At 37.9% G+C, this 15,375-nt stretch overlaps 1 protein-coding gene across 5 annotated transcripts in view; it reads right to left on the bottom strand.

The window, feature by feature from the left end:
• Nucleotides 1-706: 706 nt before the first annotated feature.
• MATR3 (matrin 3) overlaps nt 707-15,375 on the bottom strand; it is a 45,343-nt gene continuing 30,674 nt past the window's right edge. For all 5 annotated transcript variants that reach the window (XM_050962588.1, XM_050962586.1, XM_050962585.1 and 2 more), the window contains 8 exons: nt 15,059-15,184; nt 14,306-14,476; nt 11,745-11,876; nt 8,858-8,901; nt 8,374-8,764; nt 4,416-4,809; nt 3,417-3,538; nt 707-1,798 (listed from right to left, as the gene is read on the bottom strand). In XM_050962588.1, coding sequence (XP_050818545.1) covers nt 1,748-1,798; nt 3,417-3,538; nt 4,416-4,809; nt 8,374-8,764; nt 8,858-8,901; nt 11,745-11,876; nt 14,306-14,476; nt 15,059-15,184 — 1,431 coding nt within the window. In that variant the 3' untranslated portion in view covers nt 707-1,747. The remainder of the gene's footprint in view (nt 1,799-3,416; nt 3,539-4,415; nt 4,810-8,373; nt 8,765-8,857; nt 8,902-11,744; nt 11,877-14,305; nt 14,477-15,058; nt 15,185-15,375) is intronic.

Genomic DNA, 15,375 nt, shown 5'->3' with positions numbered 1-15,375 from the left:
TGTATATAGTTGTATTTTACTCTGATTCTCCATTTAACGATCAGCAATTAACTATTAATTAAAAAAGACTGAATGCAAAGCAAAGAATGCAAAGTAAAGAATGTCAGAACAGCTTACTTATGAAAAGGAAATATGGAAAAATGAATGATTTCAAATTAAAATTTAATTTTGTTTTGACAGCATTTTAGGCTGTGCTAATTAATGTAGATTTGTGCACCCAAAGCCAAGGAGCATTTCATCCTCATATCTTGTTGATGTCCAGAAAGCTGCATACAGTATCAATTTAAATTCTCACTTAACCCAAACATAATAATTCTCACAGAAAACAAGTTGCACCCAATGCCAAGGGATGTAAGTCAAAAGTGTGACTCTTTACATTTCAGCCTCTCTTAATGATCTTCATTCAAACTCCTTTAGATTTTCATGAATCTTAGCATTAATGCAAATGTATTACTTCCAAGAGGAATAATAAATTCACTAGCAGAAACGCCTAGAACCATTTCACTAAGAGGCATTTTAATTCATTGTGCTGCAGTGTGCATGTATTAGGAAGGGGAGTAGCAAATGAGCTACTAAATCACACAAACTGTTAAAACAAGCAGAATTAAAAACATTGACTAAATGTTCTGAGAATTAATCAGATACCATGAACACACTAGTCACAACTACAGTAAACACATTGCTTAACATGCCAAACAAAAACAAATTACTGTTGCCTAGGTTTGTTTATTGGTAAATCACTTTAGTAACCTGAATCCACAAATAAGCAGTATATAATCAGAAAGACTACAGATAAACACAGATTATACATGCAAATTCCTGACCACATGTCACATGTGCAGGTACATTAATAGCACAGTTCTAGGAATTTGACCAAACCAGTTTTAAAATGCAGGTATGAAAAATTACATATGAAGAATATAAAGATACTTTTTTTACATTTCAGGACTCAAATGCTGCTTTTGCTTATATCAGAAATGTATGACAGCTACAGGATTCAAGTAGCAAGCAGTAAGAGCTCAAGAAAATAATACTGGTCAGAGAGAAGAATAGGACTTTACATTTCACTACAAAGTACACTGAATAATAGAACAGGGGAAAAAACCTATCAAGAACTTAGAAAAGAATCACAAAATTTTAAAGCTGACTACTTACTAATTTTCTATTATCTAGATAACAGCAATGACATTAAAAGAAACTGCATCCAACATTTTAAAAATGCAACCTTTACATTTAAAGACTTTCCAAAGTGAAATGCAACGACAGTCTCACACTCCAAATTAAATATATGCTAGGCTCAGACTGAAATCTGGAATGTTCTAGATGAAAGTAATAAAAATACAATACCATTTTTTATTTTTTATTGAAGAATGGAATCAAAATTGAAAGCTAACTTTCTGAAGCCTGAAAACAGTAGATATATATAAAGTTTGCTTTTTGTACATGAGCTTTCATAATGGTGCAATAGTTTCTATAGTAGCCTGAAATATCAATTGAAAGAAAAGAAAACAAAAAAAACCACTTTCCTCTGTTGGCATTCCCATATTTTTCATGAACAAAAATTTTCCATTAGCTTCATTTATGTTATAACATTTAACACATGAACAGAGCTATATGCCTACTGTATTTCACTAAAAACAAACAAAAAAAAAAGAGTATAGTATTTTCCATCTACTACTTGTACTACATTTAAAAAAGGTTAACATTAAAAACAAAACCACTTTCCTTGAATCAAGTTTTTTTGCACTTAAGCCTCTTTCTTTTGCCTGTGATCTTCTGCCATTTTATCCAGAATTTTCTGTAACAACAAAAAAGAATCAATCACAACAAAGCCAACTTGATTAGGGAATGAATTAGATGAACTAAATAAGACCATAATTCTAAGTATAAAACTATGTTAAAAGTGGTCAGATTTGTGAACTTAAATGTATGAAATAGTAATATGTCATACAATTTACTAACTATTTGGCTGTCAAATAAGCCTCGGATTGGACAAAATATGCCTGGTGCTTTTCTACTGTACCAGATACATAAATGATCCACTGAAGAGAAAATTACTAGAGCTTCTTTAAAGGCACTGCATTTTCCAGCAGCCTGCAGCTTTGAACAAATAAAGGAGTAAAATTTACTTTCTACCTATGTCATACATCAAAATCAGAGTCAACGAATATTTACTTAGTCCATGTACGACTATCTACTGTACTTGACAGTCAGTCTAACAAAATCTAGTTGCCCTCGTGCTCTCTCTACCACTTCCCCCCTTTCAGATCCTGGGCCAGTTTGAGGTATTCCCACTCCCACTGATGCATCTCTTCCACTGGTAACTCTCAGACATGTGCCTGCTTCCTTCCTATGAAACAGAGGGAACTTATATCCAGCTTGGCAATGAACTGAAGTGAAATCAACTGTCATATATACGCGATCATAAGCCGGTTCGTTTATAAGCTGATCCCCTCAAGATGGGTAAGTAAAAATGGAAAATTTTTACAACCCATTCAAAAGCTGACCATATAATTCAGGAGTCAGCAAACTTTGGCTCCCGAGCCATCAGGATAAGCCGCTGGTGGGCTGAGATGGTTTGTTTACCTCCAGCGTCCACAGGCAAGGATGGGAGAGCAGCGAAGGGGAGAGCAGCCTGGCTAGAAGAGAGACTCTGGCCCCACCCTCTTCCCTTCTGGCTCTGCTGCCTCTCCTTGCTCCCTCTGTTGGCGGGAGGGACTGTGTCTCACCTCTCCCTCTCTATACCCGTTCATAAGCCGACCCCCTTCTTTGGTGCTTCCCTTTTTTACTGAAAAAATTCAGCTTATGATTATATACAGTAAATACAGAAGCATGGAATAATTAATGTGGAGACTTATTGTTTTAATAATGGTGGTAATTACTGCTTACTGTTGTTAGGAATCCCCCCCACACACACACACAGTGTACAATATCAAAGAGCAGCTCATAGTACACAAGCAGCACTGACGACAGCATACACATGTTGTGCTATTGCACAACATTTCACTCAGTCAGAAACTCTAGGGCTTGGAGTACTATTTAAAAAAATTCTAGCTTTGGTCTTGCAGTTTTTGGTCATAAGTCATCCTCAAAGGGACTGTACGGACAAGATTCAGTCACCGTTTATTCCGCCTTCAAAACTATTCTAAAGCTTATCTGTACTGCAATAAACAAGTCCTATATATTTTCAATTCACAGAGAATCACAGGGTCCCATACTTGAATTTTTTGTTATGCATTCAAATTCCAAGAGGCAACCTTGGTGAGGATTAATTTAAAACTAAAATCACAGTGATATGAAGCAGTGTTCTAAGTGGATGGATTTGTTTTTTCCTTTCAATGAAGCCTGAAGAAATCTATTCCTTACTTCTTCCCAAAAAAGAATCACTTCACTTAAAATGGATAGTTTTACCTTACCTTCAACTTCTGATAATGTGGAAGGCTGCTGCAATGGGTCTTTTTTGCAACATCTTCATTTGTGTAAAACAAGGAACACAGTTTGCAATAAAACCCTGTTTTGGGTACCACATAATTCACACCTAGAGAAGCAGACCACAAAGTAATTAATAGAATGAATTAGAATAATTTTTAAAACCTCAAATATATTGCTCACTAAGTGAATCTTACAATAACAACTCAATTTGCATTGAACAGCTGCTTTCTTTTAAATAATCTTGTTTTTATTTGTTCAAACTAGAACCTGTAATTAAATATGTACACACTGGCCTTTAGCATGTTTTTGGATTAAAACATGGCCCTTCTATTGGTTCCCTTTTCAAAAAGGCATGCAATGGTTTTAGTTACAATACATAGCATTAATTTCGACATTAAAGTATCTCTACCCCAAATTACCCATGTCATTATGACAATTACAAGGAGATTTCATATATCAATCTAAACTAACTCATCACTACTGAAATATATTTTATGCTGTTGTATGTCTCCATCATAATTCCAGGCTGGAGAGAAGCCATTGTCAAAGACTGCATGCAAAGGGTAAAAGGGACCAGAGAATATCATAGAAAGAGTGTGAAGTCCTAAAAATTAAATGGCAATCTTTGACCTTACTTCAATGTCTACAGGAAAACCTACACTTAAAATGCAGCTGCACTGCTGTAGCACTTTAATGATGCTTTATGCCGAAAGGAGAGAGTTCTGTTGGTGTAGTTAATCCATCTCCCCAGAAAGGAGGTAGCTATGTTGGTTGGAGAAGCTCACCTGCTGACATAGTGCTGCTACACTCAGGGGTTAGGTGTGTATAACTACACCCCGAGCGATATAGTTCTACAGAAATAGGTCTATATTGCAGATCAGACCTAAGAGCCAGTACACACTGCAAAAAATAAAGTTAATGAAATTAAAATGTTACCATAATGCAAAAAAAGGGCGTTTGAAAAGAGATGGGAAAATTCTTACCAACAGGAACATTTGGCTGATATGGTCCAATTCTATATTCGTCTGGAACAACGGCTTTCTCCTGGATGCTTTTTGTTTCCTGTTCATCCTGTGCATCTGTATTTTCATTTGTATTTTTCTCTGTATCCTGGGTTGCTGTGTTATCAGAAACCTCAACTGTTTCTGTCTTCATATTCTCCTCAGTTTTGGTTCCATTTTCCAAGGTCTCATTTTCCTGCTCTGGTTCCTCAATCTTGTCTACCTTAATTTCAGCCAAACTATCATCATTTTTCCCAGCAGATTTAACTGCCATTCCCGATTTACGCAGTTTCTGATGATCTGAGTCTTCTTCATCACCAACCTCATCTAGAGTGACAAAACCCTCCATGCTCTGAGGGAAGCCACCCACATATCGCTGTTGAGAGACAAAGAGGTTTTTCATGTCTACAACTGTTATTTTACAGGTGTAACAGTACAATTTTTCTAATTTTTTAAGTTAGAAAAGTAGTAAAAAAACTTTTTTGAAAGAACCCTGTATTTCCTCTCCCTGAAGCTACCTATATACTTCCAAAACACTGTTCAAATCACATGAATGGGTATAACAAATTGCTTATTTTTTGCTTGATTTGAAGAATATTTATTTTATTTTTAAGTTTCAAAATATTTTAGCCTCCATTTAAAAAAATATTTTAATTTTGCCAGGTTTCCACCTCGCCTTTGGTTTTCAGCTTTTTGCACTTGCTTCACTAGATTATGTTGGATTCTTTCACTGCAGTAAATTAACAACCATTCAGATTCTAAATAAGATTAAGAACAGTTGCAATTTTAGAAAAGCAATTTAAAAAAAATTTTTATTTTTTGTTTCTCTGCAACAAAGTAATTTAAAGATATTTACAATCTGGAAGACATTCCCACTGGATCCTAAATTTCAGGGTACCTGAAGGTACAAATTTAAAAACCTGAAAAAGACTGAGGGGAGAAATGAATAAAGTGCTGACTAGAAATATAACGCTTACCTTACTATAACTAATCCAAGATGTACCTACCTAGCTTTTTACTGACACTACAAGCTAGCTAGGTTATACATACTATTTCTTCTGTTTATATCCGACACATTCTATTCTTAATAAACCTTATTTTTAGCATGGTCACTAAGATCTGCCCTTCAAGGGCAGATAACCTTCTAACCTCATGAAGCAGCTGGGGAGAAAATCATTCCTATGCTGGAGCACTCAGTGAGGCAATCTCCTAAAATGTACCACTGAGATACTGACTGCAGTCAACAGGGTCACAGAGAAAGCCGTCACACAAATGAGGTAGGGAAACCAAAAGTTATAGCATGTTCCCAGTAAAGGATACACAGTGTTCTTTACATCAAGGTGGATGGTTTTAAATCTAAACAATTTTAATAATGATTTAAACGGGTAAGCAAGAAATCTTGATGCAAATCAATTTTAGTCTTATTTTGTATTTTAGTTATTTTGTGATTCTCACTGGTTGGTATAATTTGGAACTTTCTGCTAACCAGGAGAATACGCTATATTTATAAACATTTACGTAAGCAATTATATAGCTCAACACATTTATTCAGATTTTTTTTTTTGTTGCTGTTAGAAAATGACCAACGCATTTCCTAGATGATTAATATGTGCAGGTGGATTCCCTATCTGTATATCAGAGGTTGGTCCTGCCAGGAGTCACCAGGATCGGAGACCTCCTGGATTACTACCGGGGAGACTGGGTGGATCCCTTTGCACTTGCTCAGTGCATGGGGCTTTCCACCCTTCGAACTCAGAAGTGCGTATTTCAGGAGGTGACAGCAGCCTTGTCACCAGTCTCTCAGGTTTACCTTGAGCAGGTACTGCAGGAGCATGCTCCCCGCCCACCCTACACCCCAGGCCCTCCGGATCTCTTTACAGGGCCCTTAGCCCTTGAGTTCCCTCCAGTCATCCACTCCCCCAACCCCCTCAAGTCAGCTGTGCGACCTGCAGCCGGTTTGCTTTTGAACCGCGCATGGGCACACCTGTACACACTCACGCTCCATACTCTCCATTTCCTCACCCTCGTGCCCCAATGCTAAGTGGCAGAACCTATTGCTACCTATTGAGGATGAGGAACCCCGGTGCGCCAGCCTCTATTCCACCTTAGTCCTACAGCCTGCCAGGTATATTGGTTGGCAGCTCCTTCAGAGAGCCATCAGCACGTGCATGTGCGTGGTGCAGTTCATCCCCATCCCCAATGCCTGGTCCCTTTTGCGGCATGAGGGAGACCCTGGCACAGGTTTACCTTGAGTGTGCCAGGTTGCAGTCCCTTTTCTGGCTCCTCCTAGACTTACTGTTACGTTTTTGGCTTCACTTCTCCCCCCACCTTCTCATATATGCACACCTTATCTGTGGCACCACAAAGTCACGGGACCTCCTTGTCAGCTTCCTCCTAGTATTGGCCAAAGTGGCAATCTAGAACACCAGGGAGAAGATGTTGGCTGAAGGGGTTCTCTGCGACTGTGGGGCCTATTTCTCATCCTCCCTCCGTTTATGCATCTAGCAAAGTTCCTCTGGGCGACGTCCGCTGGCTCCTGTGGCACCTTCGGGGTTCTCTGCTCGGTGTCCCCTTCAGGTTTCCTTTTTCGGTCCTTTAACCTTCACACCTATCAGTTATTTCTTCTGTTGTTCCCCATATCAGTGGATCCACCCCAAAGGCTGTGGGAGGGCCCTTTAGCCGTGGGTGGGTTTCCAATCCAATAGGACTAGATGATTAATTTTACTTGGGATTTTGTCAAGCTATATTTCAATTAAAACTGCACAAAACATTTATTTTTTTGTTTATTAGTTAAATAAACGTACCTTAAATGTACTGGAAACAAGGAAAACATTTATCAAAGCATGTATTTCATTTAAAACTAACTGATCTACTACATAAAGAGTAGTATCTGTAGTTAGTGAGGTGAACTGATTGCTTCTGATCACTATGGCCTGTAAGTTTTTAGGACTAGATCTTATCCTCAGATCTCTTTCTCCATAGATTAGAAATGGGAATAAAAGCTTTCCTGCTTTTTCAACTCTCCGGTCTTGTTTCTCAACCCTGACTGAACTAATCATTTAACTGAAATGAAGAAAATATTCTCTCTGCACCTGCAGAAGAGTCTACTACTTTTAAAAACTGGTTTTAGTGCTTCAAACTCTATTTCCAGGCACTTAGCCAGTGATTCCTACCAGTTCAGTGGTTTGACTTTGAAAATTTGGCAGCGAACATGGCCTGCTTGGAATTGTAAGTAATATTTTAATAGATTATATTTAAGGCTATGATTTTGGCATGGAATCTTTTTTAGTAAAAATCATGGTATAGATGGTGGCGAGGGAAGCGACAAGTCACAGAAAGGTCAAGGGACGCTGAAAGATGAGGTCTGGACAAGTGGGTGGGTTTGGAGAGTGAGCCTGCGTCACGCACACACTGCAGTGGTTGCTCCTGTCCCACATGGCTGTCACAGCTCCAACATGGCACCTATGGTTGCAGCATCACTCAGATTTGGCCTGTCCACTCTTCTGTAAATGGAGATGGAGAGGCAGATGAGCCAAACCAGACTGGAATGGCTACGCTGTGTACCAGGTCACGGTGCTGCTCGGTTTCACAGACCTTTTTCAAATTCACAATTTCTGTAACCCTACCCAGGACAAAATTGTAGTCCTAATTATATTATGTTTACAACTTAATATAGGTTATTTTAAATGGATTTAGAAGAAAAATGTATCCAAATAAGTTTTTTTTTTTAATTTCTGTCCACCCTACTTTGAATACCTAATCTCAAATCAGCATCACATTCTTTGAGGTACTGTATTTTCTTCACAGAAAAGTAACACATATGGTTTCTTTCCATAACACTAGGTGTGGATGTTTGTTTTAAAGTCCTGCACAAAAGAACTGGAACTATGTGGAGGAGCACAAATTATACAGCTAAGGTTGCACCATGCCATCTGATTACCTTTTTAAGTTTTTTCTTTGCTGCTGGGGTAGCACCAACATTTCCTTCAGTTTTTGTGGTAGTGTCATCTGCTGCATCCTTTTTCTCCTCAGCAGCCACATCGCCTAAATTAGCAACATCAGTGTCATCTCCTGCTGAGCTGCCACTTTCTAGCAATGCTGCTGCTTCTTCCTCATCTACTAGCAGCTCATCTTCAGATTCAAGAAGTAAACTAGGTTCCTCTTGGTCTACCTGTTCACTGCCTTTTGCAGCTGATTTCTCAGCATCATCATCCTGTTTCTCCTCTTTATCTTTATCTTCAGCACTACCGCTTTCAGTTTTCTGAGTTCCATCTGTCTTAGATTTTTTATCACTTGGAGAATCTTTACTATCTGGAGAATACGTTCTCTTTCTGTAGGTGAGAAAAATATTTATCTTCATTATCTTTTGGTTTAACTATTTCAATTCAGGGTTTTTAATACATTATATTTAAAGAAGACATTACCTAGCTTTATCTTTTTTCAGTAGTTCAACTCCTTTGTTGGGAATCTAAAAAAAATAAAAAAGCTTTCATAAGGTATGGCAGGTACCCATTATGTATTAACACACACAGTTGTTACAAGATTCATTCAGAGCATGAATTGCACCTTGGCTACTCAATTCCATTGGCCATGTTTGATGTCTTCACCTTTCTTCAAGACATTCTGGAGAAAACTCCAGTGGCGGCTCTTCCCTAACACCAGAGGTAGTCCTATTAGTCCTATTAGTTAGGAACAGATGGCTTAAAAACTCCAACATTAACTTTCCTTTTAGTAGCAACAGCCCCTTCCCCATCTCCACACCTTTGGTCTATTTTCTTCCTCTTCTTTTAAAGGATATGTCTGCACTGCAACAAAACAAAAACGAACAAACCAAAACCAAAACCATAGTAGTGAGTTTCAGAGCCTGGGTCAGATAATTTGTGCTTGTGCTATGGGGCTAAAAATAGCAGTTCCCACTTAGGCTCTGAAATGGTATGGGGGAGGGTCTCAGAGACCAAGCAGGAATATGTACAGCCTTGTAGCATGAGCCCTGCAAGCTCAAATCAGTAGTGCTCAGATTCACTGTTGAGCATGGGTGGTGGTGGTGTTTTTTGCAATGTAGACATACCAAAACTTAGACAATTTTTCAAAACTGTCTTTCTGTGCAATCAAGACTTTCCTTTTAAAACTACAGGTGGAAAGTCCAGAATCACAACTGCCACTTGAATGTGGTATTAACACTGGAAATCTGTTATTGTATTGGTTACCTGTATGAACTTGGCACAACCCATTACACCACAGGAAGTGCATCGCAAGGCAGATAAAGCCACCATCTCTATCAATCAGATTTTACACAAATTATTCATTTTGAATAATGAATTTAGTAATTAATGTGAGTTTCTTTTTAAAATTACACATATTGAAGAAAGTGATCAGTGCAAACAAATGTGTTCTTGAATAGGTACACTTCCAGGACAACAAATATATATTAGTCATGTAAATGATCAGAAATTTGTCAGTGCTTCCTATATAAGAGTTTTGAAAAAATAAGCAAAATCCAAATTTAACAAAAACATTGTTATTGAACACTTGACCCAAAGGTCAGACTGAACTGATGAAGTCTTAATCACTATAATGGCTTTGTCCTTCAATATCTGGCCATGACCCATTAATTTTATATATGGGTCATTTTTGGGTATTGGTGGGACAACTTCACAATTCAAATTTCTTAGATGAATTTGTTGCTGTATGTTTTACAGAATCCTGTGTATTAAAGTTTCTAGTTACAGATAATCCTTGAAAAGCTGACTTTAACCAAACCTACCCACCAGCCCTTTTTTCTGCAAGTCTATACATCTCCTCCCAGGCCCATTACCAATGCTGAAACTACCCACTGCAGAATTTTGCATTTCTGTTTATTCAAATCTTGCACTCTATGGAGTTTCCTTGGATCAGATGTGCCCAAGACTCATGGAGGAGGCTCTTTCAATAGAGACTGCAAGGTCTACTGAGTTTGTACAACAGAATTAGAAAGGCGTCAGGTAGAAGAAGGAAGCCTGCTAAGAGTATGCAAGGTAGTTATTACAAATCAGCCTAAGATTAAAAGGTTCAGATCAAGATTTATGCTAGTTCTTATATTCCTACATTAAGAGTTATAATTGGATGGAGAAAGTCTTAATTTAACAAACAAAACAAAAAAAAAACTAGACACATTTGAATTATATCTAAGCACTCCATTGCCCGAAAAAGCCACTATTTTGTAAGCCAATTAGAGTCCCTCTCTTTTTGGGAATAATATAAGAATTGCTACTGCAAAGTTCATTTACATTACTTAAGAATCTATACAAACACATTCCTTTTATGAACAAAAACTCATGAGAAATTAAGCCACCTGCAGTTAGTACTAATCCCCTTAGTCTTGCATCCATCATAAAATGTAAGTTTCAATACTTGATCTTAAAATGCAAAAAGCCCCCTCAAAATTCTTCTTTATACTAAAGAGATATTTAGAGCGCAACATAACGAATACATGACTGCCAACTGTGGAAATCTAAGGAAGGAAATCAAGAATGAAGTAGAAGAAGAACAGGTGGAAGAGTAGGTAGGTGTAAAATTAGAAGTTGGTGGACCATTTTGAGGCAAAAATAGTTAAGAGGACATTCTGAATAGGATTCTGACATGAACAGGAGTAACAAGGACCATATTCAACTAATTCAAAGTCATCATCTGCTACATTTTTTTTTTTAAACAAAAACATTTAATAATCGGAATCCCTTATTTTTGTATAGCAATTAGTCACTAGGATGCACAGTCCTAGTTCACACAATGCACAGTCCAGCTGTGGAACTCACTGCTAGGGGATGTTGTGAAGGCCAAAAGTATAACTGGGTTAAAAAACGAATTAGGTAAGTTTGTGGAAAATAGCCATTGTGGCTTATAGCCATTGATGGATGTAAACCCCTGACTGTCAGATGCTGGGACTGAATAACGGGGGATGGATCACTTGATAATTGCTCTGTTCATTCCCTCTGAAGCATCTAGCATTGGCCACTGTTGGAAGACAGGCTATATGGACCATTGGTCTGACCCAATATAGCCATTCTTATACAGCAACAATCTACCAGGGAACCAAGTTTCTTGTTTCCGCCACAGTGATGCAAGCACACCATTTTCATGATGTGCTACATCAGAACACTGAATACTGACAGCAACTACACTTAAAGGGAAAGGATTAATGGGAAACATTCAGTTTACAAATGGCTACATTATATAAGCAAACGTGATAGTTGCCCTCTAATTATTGCTACTTACTTTACCCCCCAAAAAACAGAACATCTCAATTTAGAGTTTTCATTTTAAAACAGTACCTACCCTTAATACCAGCTTCTTGTATTTTTCAGACAAGTCCACCTTCACACATCTTCCCTGGAACCAAAGTGCTTTGTTTGAACAATGCTCAACCATAGCCAAAGCATCTTCTCTGGTTTCCATCTCTATGAAAGCCTAAAAATATTAGAATATGTATAAAAAACATAGGAAGTGTATGTACCAATGCTATTACACAAAGTTAAGACCAGAACATGGCTTAAATCCTACAAACTTTGATTTCCCTACTTGATGTTTCAAAATGAGCATCTCCAGTTCCGACACAGTACCAACCCAGTTTTATATTATACTGGTAACACAAACCAGGTGCACTGATGTACTAAGTCTTTGCAGTAAGCAATATTTTCACTGCAAAGAAGTTCTGAAATTGCATGGCAGGAGCCCAGCTGATCTGAAAGTCATCTTAAAGACAGTGTCACATATCCCTTCTTAGAAATCTAGTTAGATGACAGTTTGTGAACCGGAAACACCCGTAAGTCAATAATTGTATTCTGTGCTAAAGCTAAAGGGCTGAAAAGCCTATTCAGGCTAGTTCCATTCACAATTTCTAGAATGGAGTGTTAGACAGTTGCTCACCCACAAGAGCTCTATGATACACGGATCTGTTCTGTTTAACGCGGATAAGTTTGCTGGGGAAGACAGTGAGGCAGTTCTGGCTCAAGTGTCATCAGTATACAAAGAGTATAACTTTTGCATGGAACCCGGAATGAGTAGGGTCGATGCAATTTTTGCATGCAGCTGAGAGCAGGGTAATCTGGTTATGGATCAAACCAGATTCTGGCCAGCTGGGGAAAGCAACTAGAGAATAAAGTAAGTTTGCTACCTGCCCCCTATTAGTGAGGGGTACTCAACTTTGCCCAAAACATTTGCAACATTTTAAGAGGCTTCTGAATCCCTAGAAGAGCACTGAGTGGCCTGTGAGGTTCTGACTTCTCTTGGCTGTGGACCTTCTGACAGGCACCCATTGTTCTTTCACTTCCTCAATGAATTAATGTAATACATGGCACACTGCTACACAGCACACTGCTACACTGGAAGTCGACTCAAACTTATTTCCCTTCACTTAGCAGTATCAGCAGATGGATCGTTATAACACAAAAGTGTTCCAACACAGAGCTCTAACTCTTCCCATCCACTCCAGTTACAACTCAAGGTGCTATTGGAAATATAAAGTTCTCTTTAAGGGAAATATAATGTCCTCTGTGGTTTGGGTACTCATCTGAGAAAACCACCTCTCACCCCACAATCAATCTGCTCAGGCACTCAACATAACAGCTGTTAAATTTAGAAGTTTGAGGGGCTCCTCAGAAGGTGCTTTCAATGGAAACCTCTGAACTCTGGAATTTGATTTACTTTTTTACTCCAGAGTCAATGTGGTGACCATTGTGCAAGGCTGATTTGCTCACAGAGTCTCTTGCTTGTTGACGGGAGTATGTTTTTATGTTATTGAGTTACACTTTTGTTTGTGGATGGTGTTACATAAAATTTTTTGCAGGTTTTTTTTGGGGGGGAATATTTGTGTGTCTTGAGATAGGATACTTTAATAAATTAAAAAACTAAACATTTATTCATTAGGCTACATACTCAGCCAGAAAAGCAGGGACAGAAAAAAGCATATTTGTAAAAAGCAGTTAACATTGCTCTTGGATCTTTAAATTTGTACAGTGAAAATGAAAAGAATTAATGTATCAATGTATTTTGGCATTTAACTGCTTTAAAAAAAGCCTCTAGAGCTATTTAGCTTGTGAAGACAACAAAATTTACCATCAGAGCTCGTAAGTACCTTGAAGTAATTGCTCGCAATTTGCTGTGCATGCACACACATGTTCAAGCTTGCTTCCACCCATTTAATTAAGAAAATGTTCTAATCTACTGTACATGCTCAGTATGCAATTTTCAAAGATTTGTGAACTCAAACCCCAGCAATGCCATCTCTTTGGAAGGAGTGAGGGAGTAAAAAGGGCTTTTTATTGTTGCTATGTAATTATTTGTTAAGGTTTTTATGGACAGTCTATGATTGGCTCTTGATATTGTTTTTAATCAATGCAAAGATCCCACAGATTTTTACCTATATAGGAGCTAATTAAATATTGGGCACAATACTGCATAGTTTCGTAGATCTAGAATGCTTACAAGTTCCTCTCCTTTTACTAGATGCGCCCCACTAGGATATGGCTTAACAGTTTACAGTGAGATGCATGCTGGCATAATGTGAAACTCCTCCTATATTTTGCCATGTTCTCCAGTAGTTTCCATATCCATACTGAATCAGAAAAAAAAAGATGGCAAAATAGAGGTATCAATCTTCAAGATCAAATGTAAACATTTTATTCTGCCTTGAACATTTCTCCCTACTTCAAAAAAACCACACCCCCTCAACTTAGTTTTTCAGATAGTATCCACTTTGGAGCTCTTACAATCCAGTTAATCAAGTTCCCAACTTAAAATCTTGAAAGAATCTGTTTTTTTTGCAGGTAGATCTATTCAACTTTCCACTTAAATATGCATGAATCAACTCAGTTATGTAAGTGTCTACGGTGAATTACCTGGCTTTTCATTCTCATCAGTATGTAATTCTTTATTTTTCCATATGGCTCAGCTAGTTTGATTACGGCATTGTCAGAATATCCTGAATGAGGTAAGTTACTGAGGTGAATCACGCGACCAGGTTCTGGCTTTGGTGGCTCTGTTTTTTGGTCAGGCTTCCCCTCTGGTTTCTAAAATTAAGAGTTTGTAAAACCTTAAAAATAAATACTACATAAAAATCTGACATTTATATAAAACTTAAATCAATAAATGACATTTATATTAAAGATTAAGTTCCTGATTTTACTATATGCATTACAACTGAAACATAAGTAAGGTGCCAATTTTGGCTAGTGACTGGGAGCTGCAAGGTCTTGCCGCCTCCCGCAGTGGGAAGGGAGCTGAGGTACCCCCGCCATGGGATCCTAGCAGCTAACTGGCCGTGGAGGGCATGGGGACCCCAGCAACTCAAGGGCCGCTACCACCATGGGGGCAGGGGGACCCCGAAGCTCCCAGCCACTCCACAGCTGCCTAGTCCCTTCCCATTTTATCATGGATATTTTTAGTAAAAAAGTCAGATAGGTCACTGGCAATAAAGAAAAATTCATGGAAGCCTGTGACCTGTCCCAGACTTACTAAAAATATCCATGACACAATCTTACCCTGAAATATAACAAAACAAATTAATGCAAAAACTAAACATTAAGATAACGTAACACTGAATATATTATACTGATTAAAAATAAGATCTTAAAATGCAAAATTGTATTTACCTTTATTCTTTTATACTTATGGGATAAGTGCACTCTTACAGGTTTGCCAAATACTAGAGCTGGTGTTGTCATATAATATTCCACTGCAGCTTGGGCATCTTCAGTAGTGGACATTTCAATAAATGCCTGAAATTGTATAAGAATTTATTTGAGCATTTACTTCAGTATTACTCTCTGGCAAAATAAGATGCACTTCTTAAAAAATGCAGTCAGGAAATGCAAGAGTCAAAACTTTTTACAGTAGCATTAACTGGCCCCGTAGAGTTAGGTATAAATTGCATATAGCATATTACTTAGGTGTACACCAAAAAAATTAA

Source organism: Gopherus flavomarginatus, chromosome 7 (assembly GCF_025201925.1).
Source record: "Gopherus flavomarginatus isolate rGopFla2 chromosome 7, rGopFla2.mat.asm, whole genome shotgun sequence".
NCBI lineage: Eukaryota > Metazoa > Chordata > Testudines > Testudinidae > Gopherus > Gopherus flavomarginatus.
This window is presented reverse-complemented; position numbering and strand designations above follow the sequence as displayed.